The 22,186-nt window shown below is 46.7% G+C and overlaps 1 protein-coding gene and 1 long non-coding RNA gene across 3 annotated transcripts in view; both read left to right on the top strand.

Annotated features, from left to right (window-relative positions):
* Nucleotides 1-3,206: 3,206 nt before the first annotated feature.
* FBP1 (fructose-bisphosphatase 1) overlaps nucleotides 3,207-22,186 on the top strand; it is a 30,012-nt gene continuing 11,032 nt past the window's right edge. Inside the window, exons 1-3 of one of the 2 annotated variants that reach the window (XM_049614121.1) lie at nucleotides 3,207-3,271; nucleotides 17,732-17,894; nucleotides 20,244-20,336. In XM_049614121.1, the coding sequence (XP_049470078.1) occupies nucleotides 3,222-3,271; nucleotides 17,732-17,894; nucleotides 20,244-20,336 (306 nt within the window). In that variant the 5' untranslated portion in view covers nucleotides 3,207-3,221. Of the gene's footprint in view, nucleotides 3,272-4,802; nucleotides 5,352-17,731; nucleotides 17,895-20,243; nucleotides 20,337-22,186 lie in introns of those variants that run through there. The other variant, XM_049614077.1, reaches the window with a different exon arrangement.
* LOC125910436 (uncharacterized) lies at nucleotides 8,146-12,336 on the top strand. Its single transcript, XR_007453998.1, has 2 exons — nucleotides 8,146-11,344; nucleotides 11,768-12,336. It is a non-coding gene; the product is annotated as an uncharacterized LOC125910436 (long non-coding RNA).

Genomic DNA, 22,186 nt, shown 5'->3' with positions numbered 1-22,186 from the left:
TGGCCCTCTTGCCCCCAACCCAGGACAACTCTGAAGGGTCATCCCAGCTTAGAGCTCTAGGCAGGGCCTGCTGGGCTCCTTACTGCAACCGCACCGTGGCTCAGCTTCTCCCCTCTGCCCACCCTGGTGCTGCGGTAACCAGCCTGTTGCTAATATTCTCAGGAGGGGTGAGGAAATAGGGCTAATTGCTTTACATAGGAGAATGGACCACTGGGGTATGGGGTGGAGCAGATTTGGAGAAGAGGAGGAACCACAGAACTGGAACATGGTTTGGGAAGGAGTTTCAAGAAGTCAGTGGGTCCAAAGTAGGATAGGGAGAACTTCAAAACCTTGCCACAGGAGAAACAGGTGAAGGAAGTGAAAATATTTGGTAGAGAAGGAGAGATTTGGGAAGATTATGACCGCATTCTTCACATATTTACAGGCAATCAAGTAGGGGCTGGATCAAACCCTTCTGCTGGGTCTTCCCTTTGACCCTCTACAGTTCATTCCCACACATTCAGATCAGGTCATATCGCTCTCCAGCTGAAAATCCTCCAGTGGCTTTTCACCATACTATTTATACTCTTTTTTATTCCTTTGAGAGAGATGGAGAGAGAGAGAGAGAGAGAGAGAGAGAGAGAGAGAAAGAGAGGGAGAACCTGAGCAGGGGAGAGGCAGGAAGAGAAACTTCAAGCAGGCTCCCAGCACAGAGCCTGACATGGAGCTCGATCTCACAACTGCGAGATCACGACCTAAGCTGAAATCAAGAGTCAGATGCTTAACCGACTGGGCTACCCAGAAGCCACTTGCCATACTATTTGTAGAACACAAGTGTCTTTTCAATGACGTGGAGGTCTTTCCTAATCTTGTTCTTGCTTTCACTTTCCCACCTTATCTCTACTGTATCTTTCCCTCACTTACTCTTCTAGCTGCACTGGCCTTCTTTTTGCTGTTCGCTGAATACACCAGCCCATTGCTACCTCAGGACCTTTGCACCAGCTGCTCTCTTTGGCTGTTCTTCTATGAGCTCTTTATTCACTCCTTTCCCTGTTTTGTTCAGTCTTGAACCAAAGGTTATTTTGTAAGAAATATTCCCTTAACTAGTTCCTACCTCATTGCCCTGTTTTGTGTCCTTCCTAGGACTCTTTGCTTCCTGAGATGGTTTTGCTACACCAGCCAATTGCTACTTCAGGACCTGTGCACCAGCTGCTCTCTTTGGCTGTTCTTCTATGAGCTCTTTATTCACTCCTTTCCCTGTTTTGTTCAGTCCCTACCTCATTGCCCTGTTTTGTGTCCTTCCTAGGACTCTTTGCTTACTGAGATGGTTTTGCATCTTTGCTTCTTATGTGATTCTGTCTCCTGACTATCTCTCATAAAGAATGCAAACCTGACATGAAAAGAGATATGTCTGTCCTCTTCACCACTGTACCTAAAGCATGTGGTATGGTTTTGGCACACGGCAGGTGCTCATAACTATTTGTTGAGTAAAATAATTAATGAGCACAGGCTTCAAAAGTAGCTCTAGAGCTGAGAGGTGGACAATCTGTAGAGCAGACTTTTGAAGCTGTAGCTGGCAGGCTCAAAGCCTCACCATGGAGGTGAATGTCACTTAGCAGGGAACCAGCAGGCCACTGGGAATGTGGGGTTTGCAGTCAGATAGATCAGGGTGTACATCTTGGCTCTGCCACTTCCCAGCTGGCCACAAGCCTCGGACAGGTTCCTTGACCTTGAAAAGCCTCAGTTCTCTCATCTGTAAGGATAGGAGTATGAGCTGAAACCACTCCCTAGGGGCACTGGGATGACTAAACTTGGGAAACCCTCAGTGAGTGCTGGGCACTTAGCAAGTGCTCAATAGATGTTAGCTCTGCAGTTTGGCTGTTCAGTTTCTGTTGCTTCAGAGATTACTGGTCCTACTGCCATTACCTCCATGAGGCCACAAGAGCTGGGGACTCACATGGGGACCATGCTGCCACAATCCCTTCCCAGGCAACCAGCTGATATTTTGTTCCCTGTCACACTAACTGCCCTGGGGGCCGGAAGAAGCAAGCAGAAGTTCCCTGGGTTCAGGGGTGGGGGTGGGGGTCCTGAGTTACCATCTAGACTGTAACTTGTCCATTTCCTGCCACTGACACAAACCAGAGCTGATCTCCTGGGGTTGGAGGCAGGTGAGGAAACAGTGAGCGGTTTCTTCGCAGGACTCCTAGCCGTTACAAGAGTCCCAATATGGCACACGTTACTCCAATCTGCGCTACTACTGTGTGAAGCTGAGTGTGTTTTGTGATGAAGCAGCAGGAGAAAGCTGGGGTCCTGCTGGGAGCAGCTCTGCCACAGGGGTGGGTGGAACTGGGAGGGAGAGGCCCTGTGTGTAGAGGAGCCCACCTTCCGCTGGTCCTGCACCTTCCTTCCTCTGGCTAACACGCAGGTGACAGGTTTATGCATCCTGACCCAGAAAAGAGCTGGTCACAGTCAGCCAACATGACAGAGGGGACACTATTGCACAATAGGTAAATACAGGCTGAGGCTATCATCTCTATGTCCCTTCTGCCCCTTTGTGACGGCAAGGGAAATTTCTTTCTTCTATTCAGATGACAACAGCAGCTGACACTATCCATACAAAGAAGGAAACACCTACACGGCATGCACTCACGGCAGCCTGGGCACTGTTCTGCAGCATTTCACCGGTGTCGCTTGTATAATCCTATGCGGTGGCCAGCATCATTACCCCCCATTTACAGATGAGTGAAATGCTCCTCATCGAGGTTAGTAACTTGCACAGGCTTATGCCACCAGCGACGGGCAAGGCCAGGACGGTAACCCAGGCGGTCTGGCTCCGGAGTGCGTACTCGATCGCCATGCAAACTGGCCTATGTCTAAGGGGGATGGTTTGCCTTGTCCACGGTGGGCTTCCCGTCACTGTGGTGACAGTCTGATAGGAAAAGATACGATTCAGTAGGCAGAGAGGGAAAGGACAGACCTGAGGTCCCTGGGTGGGGAAAAACACATAGTTTGGAACAATGCTGGGAGGGTCTGACCACAGCAAACCCCCTCGGGCGTCAGGTTCCCCTTAAGAATGTAACAGACACCACCTACTCCCCCTCTGGTTCCCTCAGGAATTGACGAAAGACCTAACTGAAAACAAGTAGACCTTAAAACGTATGACCCACAAGGAACGGTCCTCACGGTGAGAATGAGCCAATCGGGAATGGACAGCCACAGATGCCCCGCCCCCGCCCAACACGATGGAAACGAGCCAATCAGGAATGGACAACCCAGCACCGAGAGCTACCCGGTCAGTAAGGGTAGGACCTGAGAAGGAATAACGGGGAAGGGATGGGGCGGTGTGACCAGGACCTTATAAAACAAGGACCCTCGCCTACAGTCCTCAAGCATTCACTTTCGAATGTCCTCTCTCTGTAAAGAGAGGTTTCATACTATTCTTCCTTTCTGATCTTATACTCTAATAAACTTGTGCCTGCTGCCCATTTGGTGCCCACCTCGTCATTCTTCCAAGTAGCGAGACAACGAACACTGGGTATTGCAGTAAAAAATCCTTCAACGACGGGGGTCAGCAACCGAGCTAGACAGAGAGGTCTCTGGCGTGTATTTAGCATATCCTCTGTGTCTGGCTTGGAGCTGAGCACTCTGCCAACAGCATCTCACGTCAGGCTCGTGACACCCCTGCCAGCTAAAATGGTCATCTCGCTTACCAGGCAAATATACTGGAATTAAAGAGATTGGGTAACTGGCCTAGGTCTCTGGGCTGGTGAGGCTGGAGCTGGGAATCCAGCAGGCCTGACTACCCCAATCCAGAGTTCTCCAGCACTCACCACGGCCAGTTTCCAAAGGATTAAACATCAGAGGCACTGGATTGGACCAGCTGACTTCTGGGGTCCTAGCTAACGCGAGATGTCCCGGGGGCTAAGTTTCTGACACAGAACCCCGCAAACCCTTGAATGGCGCTGGTTTCTAGGCCAAAGAAGTAGTCGCTACGTTTCAGATATTATATTTAAGTATTTCACTTCCCAGCCTTTTTTCTCAGTGAAGGCTTCCTTCGCTACTCTGTCTAACCTTCACCTTCAACATTCCCTGTCTTGGTTTCCTATTTCATTTTTCTCTACAGCTCCTATGGCTCATCTAACATACCCATCTATTGTTTATGTTTAATCATCGCTGTTAAAATGTAAGGTCAAAAAAAGGCAGGAGTCTTGTCTGTTTTGTTCAGGCTCTGTCCCCAGTGCAGCACAGGACAGTGCCTGGCACATAATAGGTGTTCAGTAAATGTTGTTCCACGAATCAGTGTATGAACCGCCTGAAGACAAAAGCTCGTGGCTACAAAGAGATCAGGATGTGGTCTACTGAGTCTCTGGCCTCAGTGGGGCATTCAGGAGGCATTTCCCTGTGTCGGCGACTGTTTTTTTCTGTCACACGCAGACACTGAAAACTGGTCTGCCAATAGCTCTGGGATTATAGGACTCCTCAAAGCCCGAATGAAGGAACCATCCAGGGCCATCAGACAAGTGAGGCACAGGGAAGCCACTTCTCTGGAGGTTGGTGAGAAGAGCCAGATCACAGGCCCAGCAGGTTGGTAGAGGGCAGGGGGCAGGTTGGCAACCAGGGGGCAAGTGGGGCGGCGAGCGGCAGCCGGTAGGAGCGCGAGCGCAGACACCCGCAAGTGGCCTAGAGCGCGCACCCACCAGCCTGCCGCAGGGAGCACTAACTTAACCTGCCGAACTTCCGTTTTATAACGAGGGGAGGGGTGTTCAGGGCTGCACCTCGTGGCAGGGTCGTTGCGGGGACTCGCGGAGATCATGCAGGTGGGCCTGAGCACCGCTCCGCAAAGTCGGAGGCCTTGGGCAGGCGGCGCGCAAGCGTGGTGAGGCGACGGCGGAGGAAGGACAGGTGGCGGCGCCTGGAGGCAGAGCCTGCGGCCGGAATCCCGGACGTCAGCCGCGGGTCGGCGTGGGCGGAGCCGCAATCTGAGCAGGGCGGAGGCCTGGGCGCGGAGGTGTTCCCGGGGGCGGGAGGCTGCAATCTGTGTCTATAGGCTCCCCTAGGACACACCGCCTGAACCTGGCCTTGGCCAGTTACGCTCCGAGTGGTGCCGACGCGCTGCGCGGTTGCTCAGTCCTCTCACGGCGTCCAGCCTTACGCACCTGCTGCCTGCACCTGCTGCCCAGCCCGCCACAGCCCGGCCTCAGCATGACGGACCGGGCGGCCTTCGACACGGATATCGTCACCCTGACCCGCTTCGTCATGGAAGAGGGCAGGAAGGCCCGCGGCACAGGCGAGATGACCCAGCTGCTCAACTCGCTCTGTACTGCGGTCAAAGCCATCTCCACCGCCGTGCGCAAAGCGGGCATTGCGCACCTGTGAGTCAGGCCTCTGGCCATCGGGCAGCAGCGTCCTGTCTGTTCCGCTGGGGATGTGTGGTCCCCTTCCTCCTAATGCCAGCCTGCCTGTCTGTCTGACAGATGGGAGTCTGTCTCTCTCTTTCCCTTTTCCTGGCAGCCTCTTTCTCCCAAAGCCTGTCCAACTGCACTTATGCCCTGGCTCCCCTCCCTTGAGCTTGGGGGTGCCCCAAGGTGGGGTTGGACCTGGCTCACAGTCCACAGCCGTCTCCATTCTGCAGCCCTCTCCTCTGGGCTGAGCAACCTGCTTTGCACCCACTCTCCGCCTCTCCCTGGTGAAACTGGCTAGCCAGGCCGAGCACCTGGCCTGCCCACCATACCCAACCGGGCCTCCTACAGGAGAGTGCTGACGCAGGTGCCTCCTTTCCCTTTGTCTTCTTTGACCTCCTTCACTTCCTCTGGAATTGGGGTCCCAAGCTCAGGTTTCTGATTTAGTAGTACCTCCTTGACCCTAAACAAGTCCCGTTAGGAAGAAAGGAAACCCAAGGTAGGCTGGGAGGAAGCCTGCATGCCCAGAGCTCCCAAGAGTAGCAATGATTGCGAGCAAAGGGCTGCTATAGGTCTGGGGTGTCTGAGAGTCTGCATTTCTAAGAAGCTCTGCGGTAGGTGGTGCAGATGCTGAGAATCTGCACATCATGTTGTGTGTGTAGCAGAGGAATCATGAGACATGGGATTCAAAGGGCGCCTTTTTATGAGGCTTTTGTAAGTAACACAGATACCCTTCGGTTTACTCTGGTGTGCATAGGTACTTTATATTTAGATTGGTCCTCTGCCCACACTGCTTCCTAATGTTTCCTACACTTAGGAATACTGTAAAAATGTGTATGATGCTCATAGCTGATCTGAAAAAATATAATGTGGACGACCTGGATTCCTTTTCTAGTGAGCTGTCTGGCTTTGGTCCCATACAGTGGGTTGGCGGAGCTAATTCTTAAAAAAAGGGGGGGGGGTGTCGATCACGTTTATTCAGATGATAAGCAGAGACGGGCCTTGCTGGGATTGGAACAAGTATGTTAGGAAGGTGGTGGTTCCATTACTATTTCACCTACAGCCACTTTTAATAATATGTTTCAAAGGAGCCTTTGTTTTAGGAAATACTCAGTTAACATCTTCGTTCAGATTTAATTTACAAGTATAGGTGCCCTCACCACCTTTCTTGCCTTTGAGGACCAGGGAGCTTTGTGAAAAAGGGTGCTTGGCATTTCTTGTATTATTTAAAAAACATGTCAGTACTTTCAAAATCCTCAAAAGACTCAGAAACCCAAGATGTGCTCTGATGTGTATCTTTCTCACCTTTAAAATAGCCTCAGCCTTAGAGGGACCTGGACAAAAGGGTGCTAGATAAGAGTGTATATTTAAAAAAATTTTTTTTTAACATTCATTTATCATTGAGAGACAGACACAGAGTATGAGCAGGGACACAGAATCGGAAGCAGGCTCCAGGCTCTGAGCTGTCAGCACAGAGCCCGAGGCGGGGCTCGAACTCACAAACTGCGAGATCATGACCTGAGACAAAGTCGGACGTTTAACTGACTGAACCACCCAGGCACCCCTAGAGTGTGTATTTTAGACCAGATAGTTGTAAATACCAGATTAAAAAAATATTGCTGTTGTGGGGCGCCTGGGTGGCTCAGTCCATTGAGCGTTCAACTCTTGATCTCAGTTCTGGTCTTGATCTCAGGGTTGTGAGTTCATGCCCCACACTGGGCTCTGCGTCAGGCGTGAAACATACTTGAAAAAAATATGTTGCTGTTATTACTATAAGCTACCTAATAAGTTGTACTCCTTGACAAAACTTCATATCACTCAAAAGAACACAAGGGAAAAAGTGAAACCCATCTCATATCCATTTCTTGGGGTATCAACTATTAATAATTTACTGGTTATCTTCCCAGATACTTCTTTATACTCATACAATTTTATATATGGATATGTATTTACATATGTATATAGCCTATATGTAATATAGCAAACAAAATGGCATCACACTTAATATATTCTTCTGTAGTTTGCTCCCGTCATTTAACATATATAATGAAAAGCCTTCAATGTCAGGACATATAAATCCACCTCCTTCTTTTTAACTGTTGTGTAGTGTTTCATGAGCTATTTAGTATATCATGGGCTATTTAACCCTTCCTCTATGGTAGGGCATTACACAGGTCTTTGTTTCAAGCAGTGTTGTACCTATAGAATAGGGGTTGATGCCTGGTTGTGTGGGTAGTTGACAGGGGAGGACCAGGAACTTGGACACTTCTGAACCCCTGTGGGAAAATAAGAACTTGGTTATCTCAGTATGACGTGGTCAGTTGGGCAGGCAGCAGTAAGACAAGATCTCAAGCCAGGCCTCCAAATTACATTCATTAGAGGCTTTGATGAAAAGGCCGTGCCTGCAAATAACTTGTTACTGCTGAAGACTTGCCCTTAGGAGGGCATGTACCCAGAGGAACAACATGATTGCAAATTTGCAGGAACCTCACAGAAGCCAGTTTATAGAGCTCAGTCATGTCTCACCAGGGACACATCAGTTTAAAAGTAGAGCCTGGAGTGCGATATCTCTCTTGCTCTCTCTCTCTCTTTGTCTGTCTCTCTCTTTCAACTGATAGTTGCTGTGGTAGCCAGCTTCATTGTAGTTGATAAGACATTCATAGAATCACAGAGTTTTGAAAGACTCAGAAGTCACCTAGTCTAGCCCCTCTTTGTACAGATGAGGGCCCTGAGGGCCGGGGGTGGGGGGGGGGCGCGGGGAGGGCTGAGGGTGAGATGCATAGACCTGTTGCCCAGGCTGGGAGTCTTTATACCACGCGGCTCGACTTTATTTTTCCAAAGTCAGTTAAAGCTCATCTGACTCTAAACCTTACCCATTAATTTTATTTTTGATGCAAATTAAGAATTGTACCTCAAGAAGCCATTGTGCTTCTAGAAAACCTGTTCTTGAAGGCTTATCTCTGTGCTTCTGCCTCCCCTCCATCCATTCTCTGGAGCGAAGGTAATGACATTCATACAAGGGGCAACCCACCTTCTGTTCTCCCAAGGAGAGGAGTCAGCAGCCTGTAAGTGGATCTGATGAATTTATGGTTCAAACTGAAGTGATTGCTCTTGTCTCTGTTTTCACTCCTTTGGGAGAAAGTGGTTCTCCAGTGGTTTAGGCTTTTGCTTAAGGCATATGAAGTTGATTTCCCTTTGTACGTGTTTCCAAATCATTGCCTGAAGAATTCGCTGGTTCTGTTTAATTCAACAGAACGTTATTGAACACCCACAACGTGCAGAATTCTAGGAGAGATTGAGGGATGAGAACAACAGAGAGTTTATGCTGTAAGACAAGTATAGAATTAGTTACAAAACACAATAGAGTTCCTGAAAGATGCTTTCATAGAGATGCCAAAAATACAATGTGGATGGATGTGTTATGCCCGAAGTTCTGAAACCTCCCACAAAAGACCACCAGAGTCGTAAGTCAAAGCCAAGCGGCAAGGGTCATTTATTGCAGGTTCGAACCTGGACCTCTGTGCCCCCGTTGCCGGTGACGCCAAGAGGCCCTGAGAGAGGTTTTTACACCCCTTTTATAGACAGGTACAAACAAGTCATGGGGAAACCAGGAATTTTTCACAGTTACAGAGCTGCGATTGGTTGGTGTTTAAAGTTGGACACTTAACAGTATTCGATTGGTTCCTGCCTTTAGGTCAGACCACAACCGGGGGTACGGGTATCACAATGATTGATCAGGAATACACGGATGTGCCAGGCAACAATGATTGATCAGGAGTACACGGATGTGCCAAGTAACAACGGTTGATCAGGAATATACGGATGTGCCAGGCAACAATGATTGATCAGGAATACATGGGCGCGCCAAGCAATTGTACAGAAGCGGAACAAGCTGGTTAAGCTTGGTTAGGTTTCAGTTTCCCTTAACTTAAGCTTTTAAGTTTCAATTTTCTCAGGCCTTTCAGATGCAAAGGATTGTGGGGCACTGAGATGGGCATTGGCAGTGAGCAGGGAAAGATGATCCCAAGTCCTGATGGCTAGAGAGCATTTTGAGGTGAGCAGTTGTGTGAGGGAAGGTAAGGGGTGGTGGGAAGATATTTCTGGAGAATATGCTCATTTAGTTTGACTAAAGCAAGGAGCACATATGGTGGGGCATTTGTGGATGTTAAATTTGAGTGTGTTGGGAGCATCCAATGGCAGGGGTGAATATATTTTGCGGGTGTATGCAAAGGGGAGAGAGTGAGGACAAGTTGTTGAGTGGGTCAGTGGCATGATTAGCAATTAATCTGGGGAAGATATGGCTGGAAGTCTAGACTTGGAAGGCAGCTGAAATATTGGGAAAAGCCATTGAGGGTGGGGAGTGAGGAAAGCACTGAGCTGAGCTGGAGCATTGGAGGGGAGTGGAGAGAGACCCCAGGGAAGTCTTGAGTGTGGATTGGGTGAGAAAGGGCAGTGAGGTTCTCAAAGAGAAGGTTCTAGCAATTGAGAGTAGGGCCATGCCATTCAAAAACAAAGCAAAACAAAACCCCAAAACAGAATTCCAAAGCAGAAGCTGGTTTTAGAGGCTGGGGATGGATGAGAAGGTGATTCCAACATTTTGGAAATGTTAAACTTGTTATGTTGGAGCGCTATCCAGTTGGAGGTGTTGTTCAGCCTGCTGTTGGATGGGCTGTGTGGGATTAGGGCAAGAAATCCTGCCTCTCGGTTTGGCCACTGGATTTTGGCACCTTTGCCCTGAGGCAGAGAGGAAGAGGGGAAGAAAATCAGGACTGGATTTAACAGAACATGCAGGACTTCAGAGCATGTTTTGGGGAGCAGTGGAGTTGGGCTTGGAGTCCTGCTGTGCTATTCAATTTCTGTGAGGATTTGGGCAATTGATGGAATATCTCTGAGCCTCAGTTTTCCCACTTAATAAGATGGAGACCACTGTTTTTCTTCAACCTCAGAACGTTGTGTAAGGATGAATTGAGTTCATTAAACAGGTACCAATATCGTCATTACTTTGTTAGGCTGAAGATTATTATTATTTTTGTTATAAGCTGGTATGTCTTTCTATTTTGCCTTTCAATCCATAGTAGTTACCCACGTGCATTCATACATTCCCAGGCATGTATTTCAGGATGGAACGTTATAAGAGCAACGTTGCACCATCAGGTCGATTACAGGAAATCTCCTATACTGCTCATGTGGTATCCAGAAAAGTTGCTTTAAAATTTTTTTTTTTAATGTTTATTTTTGAGAGAGAGGAAGAGCACAAGCAGGAGAGGAACAGAGAGAGAGGGACACAGACTTCAAAGCAGGCTCCAGGCTCTGAGCTGTCAGCACAGAGCCCAATGTGGGGCTTGAACCCACAAACTGTGAGAGCATGACCTGAGCCAAAGTTGTACACTTAACCGAGTGAGCCACCCAGGTGCCCCAATAGCACTTAAAAAAATTTTTTTTTTCAATGTTTTTATTTTTGAGAGAAAGAGATACAGAGCACGAGTGGGGGAGGGGCAGAGAGAGGGAGACACAGAACCCAAAGCAGGCTCCAGGCTCTGAGCTGGCAGCACAGAGCCTGATACGGGCCTCGAACCCACAAACCCTGAGATCATGACCTGAGCCAAAGTTGGACGCTCAACCAACTGAGCTACCCAGGTGCCCCATAAAAGTTGCTTTTATATATGGGGTTCTCTTGGTTGGTTGATGGAAAAAAATAATAAGGAACTTCAGTTTTAATTTTGGAATTACAGATCAGTTAACATGTTTATTTTCAAATTTGCAGAGTTTATGATATTGAATTTTTCAAACTTTATCAGATTTATTTTATATTTCTTAAATTATCTTCTCCTTATTACCAGAGAGTGAACTGTAACTTCCTTTCCGTACGAGAAGCACAGCCAGTCACAGAGAATCCTATTTGTCTGCTTTTGACTGGCAGGAACACAAGCGAAGGTTGGGGTTTGTGACTTTTGAACGCTGTTCCGGTTGGCATCTCTTCTTCAACGAATTTCTTTTTCTTTTTCTTTTTTTTGCTCTAAGCATTTGTGTCAAAGTTTTTTTTTTTTTTTTTTTTATTATTTTTTTTTTTGGTGGGGGGGAGGGGGGAAGGGGCGGAGAGAGAAAGAGGGAGACACAGAATCCCAAGCAGGCTCCAGGCTCCAAGCTGTCAGCACAGAGCTTGATGTGGGGCTTGAACTCACAGACCCCGAGATCATGACCTGAGCCGAAGTCAGTTAACCGACTGAGCCCCTCAGGCGCCCTTTCAACAAACTTCCGATGTGACCCTTGGATATCCCTGTGTGGGTGAGCAGTTGGTCATTTACCTCAGAATCAATCAATAACAGGTCTTATTACGTTCCACTGCAGTGATAAGGAGTAAATAGTAATCTGTCTTCCTTTCTCTTCAGGTGGGTGTTCTGAAAATGAGCTCTTTCATTTGGTTCTTTTGCTTGCTGTCTGCTGTCCTGTTGACGTCAGGAAGAAATGCTCTGGAGAGTTCTTCCCTGAGAGGGGTGTTGGCTCCAATCCTGGTCTCTCGGGCTGTGCTACAGAAATGTTGCTAAAGGCGGCTTTCCCCTGATCATCATAAATCACAAACTTTATGGCTGCGAAATGGCACATCCATTCTAGAAGTCATGTGCAAATTTGAAACACAATGCTAATATTTAATCCAAATGTCTAAGGCTTTTAAAATACTGGCCAAATTTAGCCTATCCTTTTAAGGAGTTCCTATTATATGAATTAAAGCAATGTAGCTTTTTCAAATTTTCAGGGAGGTTTACAGTGCTAGTGAAAGCAGATACTTTTCAAGTTGATTTTTGTTCCCCAACCTCCAAAAAGAGAACTCTTGTGTGTCTAGGCCTTTAAAAAGGAACAATTCACAAGGACTCAAACCCTGACAGGATGCTTCCCACCCTTGAATTACTTAGACTGCAAGGCCAACAATTTGAATAAAAATGGAGTGCATCTGAAGGTATTTCAAATGCAATACTATCCCCATTAAGACTCTTCAAATGCAAACTTTTGAGCACTTTCTTTTGTTGCCAGTTACCTGTGACACAGTTCTGCACTGGCTGACTTCTCAAAAGCTGCAGGCAAAACTGGTTTAGAGGTCATGGTTGCCCCTCCCCCATCATCAACTAACATTTACTCAGTGGATGCCTGTGGGGCTTGCTTGAGAACATCATGGCTGCCGTTTGGCTACTGTGAACCAGGTGCATTGGTGGATTAACCCTCGTCCTTACAAAATGTAGAAGCAGAAACAATCCATCAGGGAATTGAGGCACCTTGATAAATACTCGGAAGGAGAGACAGAATTTGGACTCCGGTGTCTCTGGTGCAGTGTTCTTGCCAGGACCCACCTTGGTTCTTAGCGTGGGTGTATTATTTCCAAGGAAAATTAGGGATGGGAATGGAATGATACCAATTCTTGCTTACTCACCTATATATGCCAGGCTCTATTCTAAGCCTGTATCAATTCATTGGCCCTCGCTTCCCCCATATATTACCAAGTAGATGTACTTAATTTTCATTTTTACAGATGAACCAAAGGTTAGAGATGCTAAGTGACTTTCCTTGGCTTGCTTAGCCTGTGACAGAGCCAGGACTTGGACTCCAGTAATCTAGAGTCCTAACCTGTGTGATGAGGTTTTGGGGTGACGGTGGGGTTCGGAGCTGACGGTTAAGAAAGAATTCTTGAAGAAGTCTTTGGTGCAAAAAAGGTGATTTTATTAAAGCATGAGGACAGGACCTGTGGGCAGAAAGCTGCACTAAGGCTGTGAAGAGTGGCTTTTTATATACTTTGGGGCTGGGGGAGGTTATGTCAAAAGGGAAGTTTCCAAAGAGATTTTCATATGCTAAAGACTCACAGATTACTGGAGGCCTAGCTATTGTCAGGCCAAGGTTGTTTTTCCCACTAGCCAAGTGTTAACATTGAGACCAGTAGGGAGTTCCTGGAGAAACTTTTACTCTGCCTGCCTCAAGTATCTGTCAATGGGCTGTAGGTTATACGGAGATTCAATTTTATCTGCCATTTTCTTCCTTCCTTTGTTCCCCCACATCACTATGGAGGAGAGGGTGGTGTTGGGGTTTCAGGAAAGGGAGTCTATAGGTTTCTGGAGATTTAGGCTATTGATAAAATTGCCTTTTTCTTGTAACTGACTAAGAGATTTGTAAACTGATGGAGACTCTGACTAGTCCAGCCATCTGTTTTCTGTCCTTTCCTTTGTTGTTGGGCAGCCAGGATTGCCTGAGGAATGTCACACATATCCCACCTGGGGAGGGCAGGGATAATGCTACTTGGTGCTTGCTCCTCAGCTTGACTTATGCTCCCTCATCATGTGGAGTTAAAGCCCATGATGTGTTCCCTTTCCCTCTGTGATAACTTGCATTTAGGAAAAGCTTCGTTGGCAGATCAAATGACTAGCTCGGTCACAACTGATGACCCCATCTCTGCATGATCAGTGCCCAACTGAGTCCTCTGGGTGGGGTGGAGGGTGGAGCTCAGCCTAGAGGTTTACAGCTTGCTTAGGGCAACCCATTTTTTCACCTTTTGGCTTGATTCTCTTTCTCCACTGATCGTAAGGCATAGTTGGACTCTGGAAGGCTTTTTTTGACAGAGTTGTATTATGGTTTCCCCACAACCTTGCAGCCTCATTTGCTGCCTGATTCTGGCCCCAGGGAACTGCAGATTGGGAACTGATGTAAGAAAGAGCCTGGTGGTGTGTTAAAGGGTAGTTGGTTCCGTGCCCTCCTGTTCACAACAGCTGGCACGAAAGTTGCTTCTACACCAGGCTAGGCTTCTGGCCTCTGCTGGGCTCTTCTGGAATCCGTCTAGAATTCTGGTTTGGGGAACACAGTTGATTCACTTTCCAAGTCCTAGTTAAAGTGTCCGGGCAGAGGCATGGGCCGCCTCACTAGAAGCCAAGGCCCACATCTGCTGTCCATCTCAAAGGCGGGTGACACTGCTCTCTCCTTGTGGCCATCAGAATACACAGTGAGGGCTCTTTGTCATCTATCCTTTTGGGGCCTTTGAGGAAAGATGACTGATCAGAAGGCAGACATTTCTTGTTTCAAGAGGGTTTCTGAAAACTTGGGAGAAAATAAGCTCCATGTGTTGTTCAGCTAATTAGTTCCTTGAGGGTATTTCTGAGGACGTTTCTCCTCTGTCAGAGTTGCAGGAGCCCTGCATGCTTCTGGCTTTTCATTGGGCTGTGGAAATGTGTTCCCTCAGGGACATCTTGCAGCTCTTCTGAGGGCCCCTCCTGTGGTGTGTTGGGAGAAGCCCGACTGAGCATTTGTCCTGCCTGGCTTATCATCCCTGAGCGGAATAATGCAGGGGACAAACACGAGTCAGGGTAACTTTGTGTGCTAAGACAAAACGCAAAGAACACCCAGTGATAGGATATGAACTTGGTTGTAATTACTATCAACGCGGCAGTCTGGGAACTCATTCTCCTGAATCCTGATTCTACCTCAGAATCACTTTCCTATGCCTTTATAAAAGACTTTCTTAAACACCAGGCGTCACCAGGGGAAACCCTGCCACAAGAAGACCTAAGAAAGTTGTAAAGTACCTGAATTTTGAGTTTGAGGGGCCTAGAACATTATATCTCCATATATTTTGTTTTCATGTTTCACAAGCAACTGGAGGATAGTTGGGAAAGGGTCCTTCTCGTTAGAACAGAGGAGGGACCCTCAATGGCGTAAAGAGGAGAAAGGGAAAGGTAACCACCCAACCTTGCAGGGAGTTGGAGCCAGAGAGGTGGCCAGTTACCTGCACTGGTTTGGCAGGGAACATGGCCATTTCAGTGCCAGGTGTAGCACATGTCCCCAGAGTGTTATATGGCGCACCTGACACCCATTACAGAAAGGTGGTGCCACCCGCTGTGACCCAGAGCAGGAGCTTAACACTCGGGAACCAGTAAGGAACCAGGCTGGTGGTCTTGACCATTCCAGAGCACTTACTGTTTCTTGTTTGTCTCACTCACTTGAATATAAGCTCTATGAGGGCAGTGGTCTCATCTGTCTTGCTCCACACTGTACCCCCAGCACTCAGAACATCTCCTGGGGGCATGATAAATATTGTGAAATGAATGGACACTCACACGAGCCTCTAGGAAGCCTTGGAGTCTGACTCTTCTTCCCCCATACTGCTGGATGAGGTACCTGAGCACGTGGGACATAGGCCGAAGTGTGAAATAGGCCTTTCCCATGCCTACCTCAGGTGCCTCGTCCCTCTGCCCCAGGCTTCCAGGCCTCTGTGGAGCTGTCCCCATAGGCCTGCCCCTCTGGAGACCGTGCCAGTGGCTTTCCCCAGCATTGTAAGGCGTGGAATGACCTTGAAAGTCCATTGCTCCTATACTCATTCCTTCAGGCTCAGGTTTCTGCTCTCCTGGGTGTATGCCATTCATTCATGCAGCAAGTGTTTATTGAGGGCCTACTATGTGCTGGAAGCCGGGACACAATGGAGGAAAACATACCCCTGTCGTCCTCCTCACAGGAGTGAAGGATAAACCATCCATGTTAACATGATGGGGGATGAAGCCTGGGGGCTCTCTGACACCCCCGCTTCACCTCCCTCAGCAGGTGCAGATCCCTAATGAGGGCTCCCTTGAGAGAGCAACCAAGATAATTAACATTTTTTCTTACTACTACATGCCAAAGGCTGTGCTAAGCCCTTTGCATGCCTCATCTCATGGAATCCTCTAGCACCGCACAAGGTATCACTGCCCTCAGTGGGCTCATGCACCAAAGGAGGCACAGAGAGGAAAGCGACTTGCAGAGGTGAGGTGTGAGCTGGGTCTCTGTTAGAGAGCTCAGGTTCCTTTCCACAGCCTGTTTGCCTGCCTGAATTCATAGTGACTTTAGAAGGAGCAGCAGTGAGGGCCAGTGGGGCTAGGGAGGGAGGTATATTTGGGTTGGTGGCCCTGCCAAGCCCCTCTCATTCCACCCAGAATCTGGCTGCCTTCTTTCTCCAGCAGCATCGGCTTCACCGTTGAGGTGAGAGAAAGATTATGTGGGGAGAGGACCCAATGCCCGGACCACGGGCTACAGCTGTGGGTCTGACAGGTCCCTCGGTCTTTGACTTATGAACGAGGAGCGACACGGTGGGAAGGGTGGCAGTGGGCAGAGGGCTGATGGGATGAGACACCATCCCCAGGTGGGCAGGTGAATGACATTGAGGCAGCACTAGAGGTGGGCTTGCTGGGAAGCCGGAGTTACCTTCTGGAGATGGTCAGGCCAGGTCAGGCCAGGCCAGGCGTTTTGGGTGGCACGGTTCCCAGTGTTGGCTCAGGTTTGTCCGTCCAGCCAGAGAAATGTGAGTTCTGTTTAGAGAAAACAAATTTGCAGGAGTTGAAGCAGGGGCTCCTGGGACCACCGGTTCCCAGGCAAGTGCTCCTGGCAGCCTCAGTGAGGGCCGCCACTGTGCCCCTTGTCACCCACTCTCAGCTGTTTGGCGGTGTCTTCAACGCTCCTACTTGCCCTCCCCACATGCAATCTCTTCTCTTGGACTGTGCATTTTCTCCAAAACTTTTCCCTCTTCTCAGTGTTCCTGCTCAACACTGGGCTAGAACAACCTGCCTCTTACTTCATTCTACCAAACTAGGCTGCATTTTGCACAAGCCACTCCGCTTCTGGAATTCTGCAATTACGGACTTACAGGTACCTTGAAAATAAAGTAGAAACTCCAGATTTTCCACTTCCTGCAGCTTCTCACCTCTGCTCTGCTTCTCTGGTTCAGACAAGCCTGTTGCTGTCTGGGTGTGAGCTTCCTTCTCTATAAAATGAGGTGATGCGACCAGTCAATATTTTCTTTCAGGAGGTTTACAGCTCTAAAATCATAGCATCCCTTGTCTTTGCTCATATCTAAGGCTCCCTGCCCCTCCCCACAACCCCCCCCCCCCCAGAAGTTTCCCTTGCCTGCTGTACCTCTCAGCAGATTCATTCTGCATTAAACCTGTGCTTATGGGAGGTAAAGATTGGTTTTGGGGGGAAGTGAGAAAGATCAGTCTTTTTAATATATAAAACACAGATATACACTATATATGTAGTATTCAAATTAAAATTTCATGGAGGAGTATGATTAGGAAAAAAAGCTAAAAAGCCTTCCTAGGGGCCATTAAAAAACGGTTGAGAAACATGGATGTAACCACAAACGTGTGCTGGGAAACTTGATAGGTACTGGACAGATGAATAATCCAGGGAGATGACCGTTCTTCTTGTTTTTTTTTTTTTTTTTTTCTCCCAAACCATGTGTCTTCCTTCCTGTCTTCTAAATCCTACTAATACCCATTTCCAATGGGTTTATAGGTGCATTAGCATATTCTGGTGGCCATGGCTTATATTTTTGTGGCTTTTCTTTCCTCTAGCTATGGAATTGCTGGCTCTACCAACATGACAGGTGACCAAGTGAAGAAGCTGGATGTCCTCTCCAATGACCTGGTTATTAACATGTTAAAGTCATCCTTTGCCACCTGTGTTCTTGTGTCAGAAGAAGATAAGCATGCCATTATAGTAGAGCCCGAAAAAAGGGTGGGTCTGCATTTCTACTGTTGAGGGGTTCAATGTAACCATTTTCTTCCTAGCTTTATAAATGGCTCCACTTGTTCAGCCAAGCTGGATTCCTAGGAATCCTATCTTCTTCTCAAACCATCAGTCATCATTCACAGACTGCACCTCACTTCCGTATCTGAAATTTACTGTCTACCCCATAGTTCATGCCAATACCACCCCACCACTGAACTCATACATTGGAGAGACTCTTATGTACTCCTACTCATCCCCAACCCTAAATTTTTGTTGTCATGTTCAAGGCTCTTCAAAGTCTGGCTTCTGTTAACTACCTCTTTCACTTCATCTCCACCCACCAAATAGCCAACCTTCACACTCACCTTTCTTGCCAATTTAAACTGCTCAGGTCGCCTGGGTGGCTCAGTCAGTTAAGTGTCTGACTCTTGATTTCAGCTTAGGTCATGATCTCACGGTTTGTGGGATCAAGCCCCGTGTGGGGCTCCATGCTGACAGCATGGGGCCTGCTTGGGATTCCCTCTCTCTCTCTCTCTCTCTCTCTCTGCCTCTCTCTCTCTCTCTCTGCCCTTCTCCCACTTGTGCACTCTGTCTCAAAATAAATACACTTAAAAAAATTGCTTTCAATTCCTATCACTGATTTATGCATTATAATCTATTTGGATCCCATTGATTTGATTGCTTCTTGAAGGCATTGATGGGTTATATTCTTTTATGTATCCCAGCATCTTGCCTGGCAGCTTGTAGGGGCTCAACAATAAATTGTTGTTGAAGAAGTGAATGAAAGAGTATAGCCAGTTTTTGAAGAACAGCAATCATGATTTAAACAAAACCTTTTGAGATGTGATGTGCACTTATATGGGCTTTCTGCCTTTCCCTGTTTGAGATGAACTGGGGACAGGAAGGAGTAGCATTAGAAAAAAGCAATTGGAGGATTAATTTAAAGATGTTGCCTGCTACCCAGTTTTGACCTTTATAAGAGGGGTGGGAAGCCATATCGGATTAACTTGTTTTACATCATTCCTAAAATACCACATCATATCAGATTCAAAGTTCATGTTTTTCTCTGCTGGGCTTCTCAAGGTACTTGGCAGTTTTAGGCATGTGGATTGAATTTTGTGTTTAATATCCTCTATCAGTTACCTCAAACTTCCCTGACTGTAACATGCCTTGATAATAGGCATGTTTCTGTTTTCCAGATGACAGCTTCCTCTGCATCAGCCAGGGTGATTTGTTAAGAGCAATAGGTCAGGGAATCAGAGAAACCTCTTAATTTGATGCAGAACATTTAAAAACCACATCTTAAAGTGGTGGATTTGGAGATGGAAAATCCCCAGTGGTGTACTGGTAAACTCTCTCCCTCTCTCTCTCTCTCTCTTTTTAAAAAAAACTTTTTTTTTTAACCTTTATTTATTATTGAGAGACAGAGTGTGAACAGGGGAGGGGCAGAGAGAGAGGGAGACACAGAATCAGAATCAGAAGCAGACTCCAGGCTCTGAGCTGTCAGCATAGAGCCTGACGTGGGGCTTGAACTCATAAACCATAAACCGCAAGATCATGACCCGAGCCGAAGTTGGACGCTTAACTGACGGAGCCACCCAGGCGCCCCTCTCTCTCTCTTAAAAAAAAAAAAATCTCTGATGTGTAGCACATGCCAATTTCAACTGTGTCAATACTCCCATAGTTTATTTCAAGCTACCAACATGACATCACTGAAAGCACAGTTGGGAAGAGATGTGCACCATTAGCTCTTGGGCACCCATAGGGACCAGCTCCAGTACACCGCTGAAAATCCAGTTCAAAGGGTGACATTTTGATAGTCCAACTACCACAGAGAGTTATGCCCTTTGGGAATCACAGTAGGGATATTGCTGGGAGCTCTGTGTGCTATAACCTCAAGTATCATTATTTATCTGCACGAGAAGATTTTTTACAGATCTTAATTCTGTCTTTGCTTCACCTAAGGAATTGTTACGTTTTTTTCCCCTTATGAATAAAGAAAAATAAGTGACTAACCTTGTTTCTTTTTTTCCTCTGGCTGCCAGGAAACTCAAACCAAAATCATGATCCATCTGTATCAACGGTGTAGGAATTTTTGACTTATTTATCTGTATTTCATCATTTTCATCTAGACCTGTTATTCTCTGTTTTCTTTGCCTAATGATCTTTTGGGATGTATACTTTGTTGTTGTTGTTTTCATTCTGTATGCCACCTTATCCCTTACATGACAGAGGATAAATGACTCACATTTCTTGAACTTTCCCCTAGAGTCCCTTGTTTTATCCCCTTAGTGTATTCTTGTTGTTTTGCTATAATTTTAAAAGTAAAGTTGTATTTCCTTTTTCTCTGCTCAGGGTAAATATGTGGTCTGTTTTGATCCCCTCGATGGATCTTCCAATATTGACTGCCTTGTGTCCATTGGAACAATTTTTGGCATCTATAAAAAGGTAACATGTAATATGTCAAGCCCCTTGTTTGAGATAAAAAGAAAAGTTAAGGTTGAGCACCCAGTACTATTTCTCTATGGGTGGAGCTGTCAGAATGTATATCATGGAAACTGGGAGGCTTGAAATGGGTTTGTATCTCAAGTTCCCACTTTTCCAGCATTAACGTCTTGAAGATGATCCATTAAGTCATTTAAAAGAAAATATAGGAAAACATGGGTGGGTGGGAAGAGAAAGCTATTTCTCTCTTTTAGCTATATCTTGCTTTCTTTTATGAAGGAAAATGAGAATAAAAATAAGGATCAATATAGATTTGTCACAGTGATCATACTATGTGAACTGAGAATTATATATACAACAATAAAGTAATAGTTATGTCAAAATTGTCCTTTAAAGACCCTGAATCAGGAGTTTGCAAACCATGACTCCCAGGGGCCAAATCCAGCTCATTGCCTGATTTGTATGGCCTGTGAGAAGAAAATGTCCCTTTGCATTTTTATTTTATTTAAAAAAATTTTTTAAGTTTATTTATTTATTTTGAGAGAGACAGAGATAGCACTAGTGGGGGAGGGGCAGCGAGAGAGGGAAAGAGAATCACAAGCAGGCTCTGCACTGCCAGCACAGAGCCCAGTGTGGGGCTCGAACCCACAAAGCTGTGAGATCATGACCTGAGCTGAAACCAAGAACCAGACCCTTAACAGACTGAGCCACCCAGGCACCCTAGCCCCTTTAAATGGCTGAAAAAAAAAATCTAAACACTCATTTTGTGACCCATGACATTCATATAAAATTTAGTTTTCACTGTCTATAAATAAAGTTTTAATGGCGTACGGTCAACTCGTTTGCTCACATATTGCCCTTGGCTGATTTTGAGCTGCACCAGCAAGGTAAAGTAGTTGTGATGGTGATTGTGATGGTGAAGCCTAGAATGTTTACCCTCTGTCCCTCTGTGGAGGGTTTGCTGCACACTGGTGCAGCATGGGGCCCCAGACTCCTGGCCTGGGTCTCTCGCTTATGTGAACTGGGTGGGTAACTCTACCTCCAGAGCCTCTCTTTCCTTCTTTTTCGGTGTGTGTGTGTGTGTGTGTGTGTGTGTGTGTGTGTGTGTAATAACTCAAGTACACAGACTGGTAAAAAATAGAATGGGTCCCCATTGCCCATCATAAACATTATGAAATCTAAAGTATGTCATCTTGACTTCTGCCCCTCTTGTTTATTTTAGAAATAAAACCTCAGTAAAGCCTGAGCCCAATCCTTCATCTCAGTGGATGAGGCAGCTTCATTCAGCTGACCTCTGAGTTTCCTCCCAGCTTTCCTGTTCGGGAGACAGAGGGAGGCCACAGCTTGACAGGCGGGACCACAGTTTGCACCTTATTTCTCAGAGTGATTTGTCTGGTGTTGCACATAATCTCCTTTTGAACACATGGAAAGTAGGACCACCGTGGGATGGTTTTCTTTCATCATTGGTGTGGATTTTGGTTTTCTGTCTTGGCTGAGAGGCAGATCCACATCAAAATCAGTTTGGGTAATAGAGGATTCTAATGCTCATAACAAAAAGGCAAAGGCAACAACTCAGTTATTTTCCAAGTCATACCATGAAACATACATTCCTATTATAGACATGGAGGGAGGTAATTTTTACTTATCAAGTATCGAATCCACAGTAGAGCAAGAGAGGTTTCTAGCAAAATTCTTCCTATGATGGTAGACTCCTTCCTGGTTAATGACTTCACCAAAACTAAAGGAGTGTTGATGTTTGCCAGCCAAAGTCTCTATCTCAAAACCCTAAATAAAGACTCTTTTAAGGAAAGAAAAAATCCCTAGAAAACTGAAAGTCAGAAAACTAGCTATCA

The sequence above is a fragment of the Panthera uncia genome, chromosome D4, assembly GCF_023721935.1.
Source record: "Panthera uncia isolate 11264 chromosome D4, Puncia_PCG_1.0, whole genome shotgun sequence".
Lineage (NCBI taxonomy): Eukaryota > Metazoa > Chordata > Mammalia > Carnivora > Felidae > Panthera > Panthera uncia.
This window is presented reverse-complemented; position numbering and strand designations above follow the sequence as displayed.